The 14,779-nt window shown below is 34.5% G+C and overlaps 4 protein-coding genes across 11 annotated transcripts in view; 2 read left to right on the forward strand and 2 right to left on the reverse strand.

Annotated features, from left to right (window-relative positions):
- Positions 1-3,155: 3,155 nt before the first annotated feature.
- LOC127253198 (organic cation/carnitine transporter 3-like) lies at positions 3,156-4,706 on the reverse strand. Its single transcript, XM_051277646.1, has one exon. The coding sequence runs from the start codon at positions 4,704-4,706 to the stop codon at positions 3,156-3,158; it is 1,551 nt and encodes a 516-aa protein (XP_051133603.1).
- Positions 4,707-5,850: 1,144 nt separating this feature from the next.
- Positions 5,851-7,398, reverse strand: LOC127253199 (organic cation/carnitine transporter 3-like). The gene has a single exon (XM_051277648.1). It carries the CDS (start codon positions 7,396-7,398, stop codon positions 5,851-5,853), a length of 1,548 nt encoding a protein of 515 aa, XP_051133605.1.
- A 608-nt stretch (positions 7,399-8,006) lies between these two features.
- On the forward strand, positions 8,007-14,275 carry LOC127253316 (ALA-interacting subunit 1-like). Of its 8 annotated transcripts, none has more exons than XM_051277848.1 (9): positions 8,007-8,129; positions 8,208-8,318; positions 8,739-8,797; positions 9,422-9,517; positions 9,589-9,702; positions 9,784-9,854; positions 9,961-10,261; positions 10,783-11,141; positions 11,216-11,529. In XM_051277848.1, exons 2-9 carry the CDS (start codon positions 8,228-8,230, stop codon positions 11,268-11,270), a joined length of 1,146 nt encoding a protein of 381 aa, XP_051133805.1. In that variant the 5' UTR covers positions 8,007-8,129; positions 8,208-8,227; the 3' UTR covers positions 11,271-11,529. The 8 variants fall into 8 exon arrangements, 7 of the variants coding, with proteins under 7 accessions (XP_051133805.1, XP_051133811.1, XP_051133808.1 ...); XR_007839244.1 differs by adding an exon at positions 13,996-14,275 and having other exon boundaries at positions 8,043-8,318; positions 11,216-11,336; XM_051277854.1 differs by lacking the exon at positions 8,739-8,797.
- Positions 12,850-14,779, forward strand: part of LOC127253313 (elongation factor 2) — an 83,697-nt gene continuing 81,767 nt past the window's right edge. The window contains exon 1 of the mRNA XM_051277841.1: positions 12,850-12,859. The gene's annotated coding sequence lies outside the window, so the exon portion shown is untranslated. The remainder of the gene's footprint in view (positions 12,860-14,779) is intronic.

Consider the following 14,779-nt stretch of genomic DNA (forward strand, 5'->3'; position numbering starts at 1 on the left):
ATATTTTAATATTCCTAAAATACTGAAAGGACACAATTTTACTATCATGAATAATGTAAAAAAAAAATAATAATGTCAAAAATAACATATATATATATATATATACCAATGGTTTATTTGAATTAAAATAGGAATGCATGTATAAGGAATAATTGAATTATCAAGTGGAAAATATTAACACCTTAAAAAGCATTTGAAATAAATATCATATATAAATAGTATTAAGACATTTTATTGGTAAGAAAACGTTAGAATTGTACATTAAAGAAGTCGAAAAAAAATATCAAAATTATATATATATATATATATATTTTTTTCGATTCCCCATCGACTCGAAAGCATTTTCGATCATTTAAATACATCAACAAATTTCCTTTCAAATAAATGTAATTTCACTATATATTATAAATAATTTTAAATTTACACCTAATTACGATATAATTATAACAAATGAAGATATAAGAATAAAATCATTTTTACATATAATTTTTTTTTTTTTATCTAATTATATATAATTAGAATGTAGTAATATTCATTAGATAAACAAATACTATGGAACCGCGAGGAAGTATTTATGTATTACTAAAATTTCTATATTTGTTACAAATAAAAAAATTCACACATCAATAAGATTAACATATTTTCTATTTTATTTTTTCTTGAAATATTCATGTATGATTTGTTATTTTATTTTAATTAAATAGGGAATACTTTCTAAATTTAATTATTTCAATATGCCATGGGCTTTTCGGATCAAACCATTTTCAATTTAGCCCATTAACATATTTTTATATATTTTTTTAATTGTACATGAATAAATCAAATTCGAGTTTATGTTAAAAATAAGCAATCATCGGGTTTTATTGTCAAATGCTAAGCTCAAACCAAGCCAAAGCCCAAGCCTAGGCTTTGACTTTTTCTTTCTCTATCTTTTTATTTATTTATTTATAATATTTTATCTGTCTCAACTCAAATTATTTTTTTCTATTATTTTAATATATTTCATTCAAAAGTATTATTTTCTTATTTTAGTAAAAATAATTATATACTAGTATTACAATATACTTAATATTTTACCTATATTTCAACCTTACAATTAATTTATAAATAAAATCAAAGGATAAAAATGTCAAAATTTATTACACACTTTTACTAATTAATAAAATACTACTCTCCCCGTTCCAAAACAATAGAAATATTTGAGATGAATACAAAATTAACAGATATTAGTATTATATTGATACTAGGTGCAAAAGAGTTTTTAAAATACCAAAATACTCATAATTTATGTAATTATTGTGAAAATATGGGGATAATTTTGTAAAAATGTAAAAATAGTTATCAAAAATAGAAACGAGACTATTATTTTTAAATGAATGAAGAAGAAAAAAAATTAGACTATTATTTTGAGACGGAAAGAATATTATTTTTTAATTTATTATAAAATTTCAAAAAATCTATTTGAAGTGAAACGGAGAAATAATTGAAATTTAAAACCTTACATAGAGTTGTTCAAACAATCCAAGGAGAAAATACAAGGAGTTTGAGATGACAATTTTAGACCTTATCCTCTTTTTTTAAAATTCAAGTACAATAAGAAGCCAACAAATATTTTGTGTTCTAAAAATATATATATACATATATATATATATATGTTAAGATTTTTCTTCTTTTTTTTTTTTCAAAAATTCTCAATAAAATATTGTGTAATTGTTGATACTCATGAAGTGTAGTTCCTAATAGACTAAAAGAGGGGTTGGTTGGCCAATGAATCCGACTTATAACGAGAGTTTTGTAGGTTGTTTTTATTTCTGGACATACACTTGATTGAATATCTTTTATAGAATTGTGGTAATAAAACGATATATTGAAATCTAACGACCTCTCAATTAACGGCAATCAAAAGAATTCTCAAATATATTTAAGGAACAATGGATAATGACTCGTTGTATATAATGAGGATGCAAAACTTGTTCGATTCAGTCATAGCAATTGAGTTACAAGCTATGAGGATTATGAAGGGACAACAAGATTTGTGTTTCGTTGTGATACTTGTGTTTACTAGATCTTCAAAGAAACAATTTATCATTGCATTATCTACTTGTGAAGCATAATACATTGCGGCGGCGTCATGCTATTTGGTTGAACAGATTGCTTTCAGAATTAAAGTTGCAATCGGAAGATACTACAAAATTGTTTGAAGACAATAAGTTGGCGATTTCTCTTGCAAGAAATTCAATTCATAATGAGAATTCCAAACACATTGGTACTCGCTTCCACTTCATCCGAGAAAGGATTAAAGAAAACAAGGTCAAATTGATACACATAAACTCAAGAGAGCAAGTCGCGGATATTTTTACAAAAATATTAAAAAGTAATATCTTCCAACATTTAAAGAATTTACTTAAATTCGATGATTCTCTTTAATCCAAACATGCTTGTACATTATCAATGCTAAAAAAAATACTACATTATTTATTTATTTATTTTTACCATAAAAAAAATATTTTTACACAATTTTTTTTTAAAATTTGTGCACAGTCAAATAGATACTCCCTCCATCCCACATACCATGTTCACGTTGTCGTTTCTGTCCGTCCCACGTATCATGTCACTTTCATTTTTTTTGAAAATGATTACACATTTTAATCTCATTTTAAACTTTTTAATTTTATTTTTTTTAAATTTTTAATTAAACTAATTAGTTATCTTAATCTTAATTTATAATTATAATTATTTTCACTAATATATTCTTAATTATCTACAAATTACACTCCTCCTAAAATACCGTGTTTACAGTATAGCAGACACGGTGCGTGGATCGGAGGTAGTATAATTTTATATGAGAGATGGAGTAATATATATATATATATATATAGTGTATATATACACATATGTGTATTATGTATAAAGCAAATCCAGGATAGCAGGATAGGATTTTATGCCGGACAGACAATCCCGTATAGTATATTATTCATGGGATCACCTCCTCCCGAAAACAAATATTAAATATATGTATATATATACACTATCTATGTATAGAATAGTGTAACAAGGTTCTATCCGGGACAGACGAACAATAATTGTGAGTATATTTGGTATTTAATAACAGAATCTCAAAATAAATTTAACTTATATCTTAGTATTAAATTTAGTTAGGCATCGTTTGGCCGTTCCGATTTTTCCTCTTCCTCCAACGTATCGCACAACACTTTCCCGCGCGTTTCCGGCACCCAAACAACAGGCAACCCGCAAATCAAAATCGTCGCCCCAAACACGCCGTAAGACCAGAGGTGGTTCCTCCTCCCCACCGCCGCCAGCACCGGTCCAATCGAACCGCCGATCAGACTCGCCTCGTGCATCACCGCCACGGCGGAGCCTCTCACGCACGTCGGGAAAAGCTCTATTGTGTACAGCACCAGCACATCGAACGCCGTACAGTCGCAGAAGAATGACGTCATTTCCAGGCCGATCTGCAACCCCTTCCACCGCCCCACGAACACGCTCGCCACGCTCAGACTCCCGCCGGCCGCCGTCAGCGTCATCAGCGTCACTTTCCGATTCAATTTTCCGACGACCAGAAATGTCGCCAGCGACGCCACAATCTCCGACACGGCGTTCAAACCGACACCAACATACAAATTAAACGACAAATTACCCAACCCTAACGGCATTCCGAAATACGCCAGGCCGGTCCCGAATCCGACCGCCATAACCACCGCCAGCCGCCGGAGAGCCCATTTCCGCCGCACCAGGCTGCGCAACGCCGTGTAAATATTCTCCTCCGCCTTCACCTCCGTCCACTCCACGCAATTCTCGAAAAATTCGTCTGTTAATTCGCTCTTCTCCACCGCCGGCCCCGCCATCCTCCTTAGGGTTCCGGCGAACTCCTTCTTCCTCCCCGTGACGAACAGCCACCGCGGCGACTCTTCGACGACGAAATACACCAGAAATGAATATATCACGCAGGGAACATTGACTGAAATGTACAACAACCGCCATGAAAATCCTCTAAGCACATAGGCGATGATCGGAAGCGACAGAAACCCTAATCCGAGTGACAGGAATCCAATTACCCCAATTTTTTCCCGCCAATTTCTGGCGACGAGTTCGCTGGCGAGAACCAGGGCGCAAGTTCCGGCCATGGCGTGGCCGAATCCGTTGAAGAATTTCACGGTGGTGTAGACCCAAATATTGGGGGAAACCGTCGCCAGAAGCCCCGTCGTCGACATTAACAGGCAGCTCAGAACGAGGGAATTTTTCCGGCCGAGGAACGAATCGGCCATTGTGGTTAGGAGGATTCCTCCGACGAGGGAGCCGACCAGAAACGCCGACGCCGGTAGGCCGGAGATGATTGTTCCGGCGCACTGGAGCGACCACTCGGACACGATGGACGCGTGGGGAGGCAATTCCCACGACCACGAACCTTCTGGAAGATGGCACGGGTTTGAATCCGCAGTACAGACGCCGCCGCCGCCGTGGAGAGTAGAGTTCCGGCAGGTCCACTTCGGCGGCGCGTCGGTAAAGATGGTGATGAAAATCTGGTGAGCGTCGAAGAACCATGCGAAGAGTGGGAGCGTGGCGCGTACGAACTGCCTCCATCCGAAACCGCCGATGCAGTACTCGATCGCGTCGTCCAGAGAGAGCCGGGGAGGCTGCGCCGCCGCCGCCGTCGGCCGGTCTTGCGAGTTTGGTCCGTCCTCCATGAAATTAATTTAAATCTTTGGCCACTAACGTGTCGTAATTGGAGAATATTTCAGATAATTCGAATATATATATATATATTTTTTGAGAATTAGTTAATTAATTAATTAATTAAAATAATGAAAATATCTGGTCAATACTAATATACTACTCCATATGGAGTATAATACTAGTATGATATTGGGATGCATAATTAGTGGTAATGGCTGCTGCTACAACACTATAATCTGGTCATGCATTAATGAATGACTGCTCCTAGCTAACACACACATATTATATAATTATATTATAGGTGTATTGATTTCTGTTTTATTTTTGTATTTTGATAATATTAGAGATTAAATAGTATTAGAAAAAAGGTTAAAACACACACACAATAGAGCATTTGGTTTGGAAAGTATATATATATATATTTTTTTTATTTGTTTTCATTTTAGTCATTCCTGCGAAATGGGTTAACGAGGCAATACCATGTGTAATGTGTGTGCTTATTATATTTGATATTGTTAGTTTATGATTTTAAATTAGTTCGTTCGTTAAATCCAAATATAAACTCACATAATTAGGTTATACAGAGGGGGCAAGGGGCAGTTCCTCTCCTCCCACCCAGTCCTTATATATAATTAATATATATATTTTTAATTTTATTTTTTGTCTCACTTAAAATTATTTATTTTTTATTATAATAAAATTAATTACAAACTAATATCAAAATACTATTTAATTTTTACATACTCTAGGTTTTGTTTAGACATAAGTTTTGAAAATGTTAAATATTGAAAATTTTTAAAATTATTAAAAAGGAGTAATATTTTATAAAATATATATATATATTAAATTCAAGTTTTAAAAAAAATAACAGTATTAATAAATAATATATTAAAAAATCTCTGGTCCAAAATAGAGCCCTAGTTTTCGGCCCAAATAAATTGAAGTAGCCCATTACATTTTTTTTCATCTTTTCCAATTTAATTTACAATGTGTTGTGTAAATCATCCATTTATATATTTATTTCATTTTAATTTTTTATATAACATAAAAAAGTCAAACTTTAAAAATCACACCCCTATCTCCAAAATATAAAAATACTTTAAAAAATATATAAACCTGGGCTAAATATCTTGCAATTTTAAAAATAAATTAGAGTTAGCGCCTCGTTTGGGCCATCCGAGTTTCCTCTTCCTCCAAAGTATCGCATAATATTCTCCCGCGCGTTTCCGGCACCCAAACAACAGACAACCCAGAAATCAAAATCGCCACCCCAAACACGCCGTAAGACCAGAGGCGGTTCCTCCTCCCCACCGCCGCCAGCACCGGCCCGATCGCTCCGCCGAGAAGGTTCGCCTCCCGCATCACCGACACGGCGGAGCCTCTCACGCACGTCGGAAAAAGCTCCAGAGTGTACAGCACCACCACGTCGAACGCCGTACAGGCGAAGAAGAATGACGTCATTTCCAGGCCGATCTGAAACCCCTTCCACCGCGCCGCGAACACGCTCGCCACGCTCAGACTCCCGCCGGCCGCCGTCACCGTCACCAACGTCACTTTCCGATCCAATTTCCCCACCAGAAAAAACGTCGCCGCCGACGCCGCCATCTCCGCGACGGCGTTCAAAACGACACTCACATACAAATTAAACGACAAATTCCCCAATCCTAACGGCATCCCGAAGTACGTCAGCCCCACGCCGAATCCGACCACCATAACCACCGCCACCCGCCGGAAAGCCCACTTCCGCCGCGCCAGACTCCGCAACGCCGTGTAGATATTCTCCTCCGCCTTCACCTCCGTCCACTCCACGCAATTCTCAAAAAAGTCGTCCGTTAATTCACTCTTCTCCACCGCTGGCGCCGCCATCCTCCTTAGGGTTCCGGCGAACTCCTTCTTCCTCCCTTTGATGTACAGCCACCGCGGCGACTCTTCGACGACGAAATACACCAAAATTGCATAAATCACGCCGGGAATACACGTCGAGAAATACATTAACCGCCATGAAAATCCTCTAAGCACATAGGCGATGATCGGAAGCGACAGAAACCCTAATCCGAGTGACAGGAATCCAATTACCCCAATTTTTTCCCGCCAATTTCTGGCGACGAGCTCGCTGGCGAGAACCAGGGCGCAAGTTCCGGCCATGGCGCGGCAGAATCCGGCGATGAATTTCAGGCATGTATATACCCAAATATTGGTGGAAACCGTGGTCAGGAGCCCCGTCGTCGACATTAACAGGCAGCATAGGACGAGGAAATTCTTCCGGCCGAGTAACGAATCGGCTAATGTGGCGAGGAGGATTCCTCCGACGAGGGAGCCTACTAGGAACGCCGACGCAGGTAGGCCGGAGATGATTGTTCCGGCGCACTGGAGCGACCACTCGGACACGATAGACGCGTGGGGAGGCAATTCCCACGACCACGAACCTTCTGGAAGATGGCACAGATTCGAATCTGCAGTACAGACTGCGCCGCCGCCGTCGAGAGTGGAGTTCCGGCAGGTCCACTTCGGCGGCGCGTCGGTAAAGACGGTGATGAAAATCTGCTGAGCATCGAAAAACCATGCGAACAGTGGGATCGCGGATCGCACGAATTGCTTCCATCCGAAATCTCCGATGCAGTACTCGATCGCGTCGTCGAGAGAGAGCCGCCGCGGGGGCGGCGGCGGCGGCGGTTGTTCTAGTGGTTTTGATCCGTCCTCCATGAATTTTTCCGAAAATTAACTATAGAGTGGACTTGTGTTATCGAAATTGGATTGCATAGGAGAATATGTCACACATGATTCGAATACGTAGATATATATAATTAATTAATTAATTAAATGGGAGTGCTCTTAGGCCAGCAAAATCCTGTAGATGAATTAATTATTTTTTAATGTAATGGCTGCTCGGCTTGGCTCCTACAGCATATCCTATGGAAATGATGATTGGTTCAACACGAATAATTATTTTTTATATTTTTTACATAGGAAACAATAATTTACGTCTCACAAGTCTCAATTAATTTTAGCGTGTAAAATATTTATTAATAATTTAATATAACACAAATATATATACATTTATGATCATCATTTATACAACATATTTTTACGTAAAATGCATATAGTCCATAATATTAATCATATTATATATACAAGACATTTTTTCATACAAAATGAATTTTAATAAAATAAGTTATACTAGACCAAGTAAGGCGAAGTTTGGATATGTGGTCCATAATATATAATAAGCTCATAGTTGGGAGTGATATGATAAGCACAGAGTAGATATATTTATATAGTAATTTTTATATTATGACATTGGTACTTAACATAAAATATGATTATTATTATTATTCTAATATGATTAACGGCTCCTCTCTTCTCCTCTGTTTCTCTCAGCGGTGCAAAAAATCCCTCTGGTGTTGTCTTGAGAGCTTCGATTGAAATTTGAATCGGTACTTTACATTATTCACTCGATGGTCCGCAATATCTCTTCCGTTCTTCGTTTGTCATCTGAAAATTTTGGTGGTTAGGGAAACCCTAGAAAATATGAATGATGGACTCTGTAGATTTGCCGTCGTCTGTCGATGAATCTGGATCGCTCGATCCGACATCGGATACCAGGAAATTCAAGCAGCCGAAGCGTACGTTATTTTCTTTACTCTAATTTTATTTCATTTCCTTTAATTTTTGGTAGTTTCCCCTTTTCATTTCCCACTCATTTATGTTCGATTGCCTGATGGATAGTTGCTTGTTAGGTAAAATTGTGTGTGTATGTATATGTCCGATTATTGATTTTATGATATTTTGAACAAAAACAACTATTAGATATGATATTTGGTAAGAATTTGATATGCATTAATGACAACTATAGTTTGGACAACCATAGGTATTGTCTCTGCAATGGAAATGTACTAATTTTGATGAGCTCAAATAAGGCCTTTTTTTGTTCATGAAATGTGTTGTTATCCCGGCAATTCGTTGTGATCGCTTGTCCAAAAATTTCAAAACTATGGAGCTCATTATTTGGTTTCTTATACATTTGATATGAGTTCGTTTGTCAGATTCGAAGTTCAAGCAACAAGAACTTTCATCGTGCAAGCCTATCATAACTCCTAAATTGGTTAGTATTGTAATGCTACAAAATCGTCTAATTATGAATTTGTCATAATGATTCAGTTCCTCGTGATAATACACATAATGTGTTATGTGAATCATTACCGTGTATTGTCATTTCATACCATGTATGAGTATTGTGTTAATATATATCTCTTGATCTGAGATTAATCGTCCTATATTATATAAATTATTAATATATAATGTCAGTTCATACCATGTATTTATGTTGTGTTAACATATATTATTGTACTAAAATCAATTGTGGTAGGCGCTATGTGAACTATTATCATATACTGATTAGGAGTAATCAGTAGAATCGGCACCCTATTCATCACCTATCACACATATAGCCATAGTTTACATCGAAAATTGGGAATAGATTACCTTTGGGATAAGAGTAGGTGAACATAACTAGATTAATTTGCTGTGACAATGATTATCGTACATGAATTTTCGTACGAAAGTCCCAAACATAGATTTGATTGCGATTGAATTGAGTTGCGATTCTATCCGTTTATATATATATATATATATATATAAATCTTTTCGTTAATTGTTTGTACTTTGTCATAGCTCAATGAGTGTTTAATCCTTAAATTCTAACAAGTCTTTGCTCTTTTCTATATAGGTGGTTTCGACGCTTTTGTTTATCTGCGCCGTCTTCATTCCCATTGGATTCCTTTCCCTCTCTGCTTCGCGCAATGTATGCCCAAAATTGGCAAATGTGCTGCTCTTATTTGTGCTGCTCTTATTCCTTTGTCGTTGTCTCGACTGAAAGTTGTAAGAATTCTTCAGGTTGTTGAGATTGTTCATCAATACGAGACTGAATGTGTCCCTATCGAGTCGAGGAATGACATTTCTCGATTTATGCAAAGCTCGAGCAACAAAACTTGTAGTAGAACTCTTAATGTGAGTTGTCCTGTCCAAGTTTGTCGATTTCACTATAGCATGAAATGCATTATTCGTATCTATTAATTTCTCGGATTTCAGGTTCCAAAGCACATGAAGCAACCAATTTATGTTTATTACCAGCTCGATAATTTCCACCAGAATCATCGCCGGTAATCGAAGCATTCTTGGCTCAACTTTTGCCTCACATTCGTCTTTATTCTGATTATTACCACGTAGTTCTGTTCATTTAAGGTATTTCTCCTCGCCGTGTAATAGATATATGAAGAGCCGGAGCGACAAGCAGTTGATGAGTCGAGCAAGCGAAGGCGACACCCAGAAATGCTGGCCCGAGGATGTAACAAAAGATGGGATGCCGATATTACCATGTGGTCTTATCGCTTGGAGTGTGTTTAACGATACCTACCGTTTTTCTCGCAACAAAAAACCTTTGACCTTAAACCGGAGAGACATCACATGGAAAAGAGACCGGGAAAGGAAATTCGGCAACAATGTCTACCCGAAAAACTTTCAGCGCGGGGCTCTTATAGGCGGCGGAAGGCTCAACGAATCCAAACCGGTGAGTTCCTACAACCTCGTGTTTGTATGTAGAGATGACACAGTTCAGTGTATTGATTTTCATTATGATATACGGTAACAAATTCAATATACCATCGATATACCGAGAATTACGGTATAAATTTTTTTATACCAATACCATACAGCTCTTTTGGTATAATGGTATACCGTATACTATACCAAAAATCTATACACCGAAATTCCCCAAACTTAGTTGTATACCAAAAACAATAAAAATAAATAATTTTTTTTAAAGTTATTATAATTAAAAGTAATATATATCGTAATACCGATATATACTAAGTTATATTGGTATAAAGATATATATTATATTTTGGTATGATAATAGTATGTTGCGGTATACAAAATTTTATATTATTGCTATATTGCAAAGCTATAGTATGATATCATATCGTACTAAAAATTTTGATACAACAAAGATATGGTATTTTTTGGTACAGTATAGATGGTATATTGCATTTTCGATACCTTTTTTTTCACCCCTATTTGTACGAGTACAAGGTTGTCCGCATTGCTTTCAAATGTTGCGAGAATCTGCACCGTGGCCGTGTTTTCTTTGCATCGCAGTTGAGCGAGCAGGAGGATCTTATTGTATGGATGCGAACCGCGGCGCTGTCGAATTTCAGGAAATTGTACGGTAAGATCGAGGAGGATCTTGTCGCCGGGGACACCGTCGATGTCATTTTAGAAAACAATTACAATGCTTACATTTTCGACGGCAAGAAGAAGCTCGTTCTGTCGACTGAGACGTGGCTCGGTGGTAAGAACGAATTTCTCGGATTCGTGTATCTCGGTGTCGGAGGATTGTGCTTCGTCCTCGGCATGGTTTTTGCGGTTATTTTTGTTGTAGTAAAGCCAAGGTACGACTCCTACGCTTCTTCTAGAACTCGTGTTTTAGGACATAATGTCGATTTAATGTGATGTTTTGTGTTAGAAAACTCGGCGACACGAGCCGATTCTCGTGGCACAATGATGCGGGATATAACTGAGGTAGCTTACGGGAGTTTGTTCGAGTTTTTGTACTAGGATGCGGAGGAACTCGTCGGAGGTTCGAGGTTTGTTCCCTTTACATTTATTTATTTATTTAAAATTTTTTAATTTTTTCTTTCGAGTTCTTTTACTCCCTCCGTCGATCGAAAGGTTATCATTTTTCATTTACGTTCGTTCAAAACATGACTACCAATTTCTAATTTAATAATTATACTACCTACTTAACAGAATAAATACTCTCTTTCAACTTATAATATATTACCGTCATTACTTTAGGGGTATTCTTGTCTCTTTTATTACAATTTAATATAATATTAATATTAAAAAATCTACTTAAAAAACAAATATCACTCAACGGGACAGATGACGTATTATTTTTAAAATTAATTGATAGTTGATTATTTGATTACGTTGATGATTTTTTTTTTTAATAATTGTATTTTTTAAAAGTGTAATAATTGTTAAATATAATAGTTGTAGGATAAAATAATATATTTAAAATTGTAAGATTGTATTAAATATAATTAATTGAGATAGTTGTTGAAGTTTATGTTGGTTCTCTTTGCTATTTTATTTTAAAATTTTTAATTATTTTATTTGAAAATTAATTCATAACTGATTATTTGTTTATATTATTGATATGTTTTTTTAATATATATATATTATGAAGTTTTATAATATACTCTCTTTTTTTCCATTTAATTTATTTTTATTTTTTTTTTATTTTTAATTTGTCTTTTAAATTTAATCTATTATTAATTTTAGTAAAGTCAACGGATCAATATTTAGTTGCTTATCCTCCTTCAAAGTGTATTTACAATAATTCTTTATTACAATTTTTTTTATTTTTTGTTAAAATTTCTCACTAAAACTTTTAAAATTATTTTCAACTATCTTTACTTTTATGAATTTTAATAAAATATATATTTTTCTTAATATTTGTATCATCCTATCCTCCTTCAAAGTGTATTTACAATAATTCTTTATTACATTTTTTTTTTTATTTTTTTAAAAAATTTCTCACTAAAACTTTTAAAATTATTTTCAACTATCTTTACTTTTATCAACTTTAATAAAATATATATTTTTCTTAATTTTCGTATCATATCCAAATATATTAATTTTACCCAAGGAAATATTTGTTTTCAAGTAAAGTAGTTGTTGGGTACAATATTTGTACGAAAAAATAATGTATTTTTTTTTAAAAAAAATAGAACACATATGAATCTAAATAATTGGTTATCATGCTAATTGGGTCAAATCATCGAATCAGCCCAATCAGTATATATACACAAAAGGAGATAGTGCATGTTGTACACGGTACAATATAACGATGAATTATATAGAATCATGTGCGTTGTAAATTCTACCGTTATAATATGCTTTGAAATTACAATATATTATGTTAAATAAAATTATATATAATATGATATTAAAATATGTGTTATATATTAGAATTATTTTTATTATACTTATGTTTTTTAATTAGGTAAACATAAACATTCATTATACCGGGTATACGAAAATATTTTTTCATCTAAAACTTTTGTTTTTAATTGTATTTTAAAATATCTTCATCTCTCTTTCTGTATACTCCGATCCTTAACAATCTATTCATTTTTTCATTTTGGTCCGTCTTATATCCATTTCTTTTTTTTTTTTTTTTATAATTGTACTATCTACCTAACATTACAAATACCCTTCAAATTTACAATATATTACACAAATGTCAAGATCATACAATACTAATAGGGTTAATTTAGTCTTTTTACCTTTATTTCTACTTTATCCAAATATAATACTAATATTTCTAAAATTTCGTGCAAAAACAAATGGATATATAGATATGGGACGGAGGAACTATTATTTTTCTTTTCAATTTTGTATTATTTGAACCGAATAAATAAATAAATAAATAAATATTTTTAAGTTTACAAAATATCAAATAAAATACCATTTAAATACAAAACTTAAATCAAGCATTCTCATTCCATACCCAAAAACATACACATGCAAGGGATCGAATAACCTTTTCCAGAGAATTGGAATATTTGATGAAACCCCACACAATGAATCCATCTTTTCTTCAATAAGAAATGATGGACACATTATGACAACATTGCAATGCTATTTCACGTGCAAGGCCTATATATATACATACTTGTATTCAATACATGAGATGCATCCTCCAAATCGCATCCATTTGAATTTTCATCGCATTCTATGCCTCAATTTTCTACCATCTTAATTTTTTATAATTTTTTTTCTCATAAAATATCACATCAAAATGCTATTTAAAACATCGCATTCTGGCACGAGGGTGCCTCTGGTGGAGATCCCGATGATTACCGAGTGCACCATGATTCGGAGCTCCAAAACCTTCATAATCGATCACTCCATAAAAAATTGGCGAAAAAAGAAAAAAGAGAAAGAATCATTTTGGAGGATCAAGAACCTCAAAATCAAAATAATTTGCAGCGATCTTACTCGCGATATTATTAAGTTACAACGAGCTTACTTGCGATATTATGCACTGTCGGTTGAAATCCGACAAGTTTGCTTAGTGGGGTGCGGCAATAGCACCTCCACGAGCCCATACGTGTGCATGATCTCCGTACCCTTGTCCCTGTCTCCTTTCGACCATCATTCTCCGACTTTGCTTTGTTGAAATGAAAGTCTTTATACAAGGTTGTTGCAATAATGTCGATCATCATGTTCCGATAGACATTGTCATGACGACTGATCATGAAGAATATATCGTGATCTGAGTGAAGGAGTTGGAGTTTCCTCCCGAGAAGTAGGAGGCTCGCACCGGCACCACTTGCCGTTAGGACTTAGGTGATCGCTGACCGTCGAACTTCGATGGCCACCCAACACTTGTTGTTTGGCTTAGCTTCACCATTGCGAGGACTCTCCCGACAAAATTGTCGTCGTGTGATCTTAAAAGAAAAGTTGAAATATTGAATTAAGAAGTTAATAGAAAAAAACTGAATATTTGATGTGATGTTTTGTGAGAGAAAATATATATTTGATGTAATATATTTTGAAAAAATTATTATTCTACGAGTAATTTCAAAACTTCTTAAATGTGTATGTAAACGTCTCTGTATATTTAAAAGAAATTTATAATTATTTGTTTGTATTTTAGATCCAATAATTATTTCATTATCATGTGTTCGAAATTTGTGTAGTTAAAAAGTTGCAATGATGAAAATTAATAAAATAATATTGTATAAATGTGAAATTAAATATATATTATTTATTATATTATATTAAAAATTAGTTTTATATTTTAAAAATCAAATCGATTTTTATTTATATTATATGAAATAATTATTTAAAGTTAAAATTTTACTGTAACAAACACACTATTTGATTTTGAAATAAAAATCAAACACAACCCAGAGTAGCCCAAAGAATTTTTTGGAAACTTCTTTTTATTTTTAAGAGTGAAGTGGGCTTAAACGGGTCACCCTTTAAGCCGAATAAGCCCATATATAAATAGAGC

This window comes from Andrographis paniculata, unplaced genomic scaffold (genome assembly GCF_009805555.1).
Source record: "Andrographis paniculata isolate CXL003 unplaced genomic scaffold, ASM980555v1 Contig50END, whole genome shotgun sequence".
NCBI classification, from domain to species: domain Eukaryota; kingdom Viridiplantae; phylum Streptophyta; class Magnoliopsida; order Lamiales; family Acanthaceae; genus Andrographis; species Andrographis paniculata.

Coding starts and splice junctions, on each gene's coding strand:
- LOC127253198 (XM_051277646.1), bottom strand. CDS start 4,706: ATGGAGGACGGACCAAACTCGCAAGACCGGCCGACGGCGGCGGCGGCG.
- LOC127253199 (XM_051277648.1), bottom strand. CDS start 7,398: ATGGAGGACGGATCAAAACCACTAGAACAACCGCCGCCGCCGCCGCCC.
- LOC127253316 (XM_051277848.1), top strand. CDS start 8,228: ATGATGGACTCTGTAGATTTGCCGTCGTCTGTCGATGAATCTGGATCG. Junction 9,703..9,783: donor CTTGTAGTAGAACTCTTAAT/GTGAGTTGTCCT, acceptor CTCGGATTTCAG/GTTCCAAAGCACATGAAGCA. Junction 9,855..9,960: donor TTCCACCAGAATCATCGCCG/GTAATCGAAGCA, acceptor GCCGTGTAATAG/ATATATGAAGAGCCGGAGCG.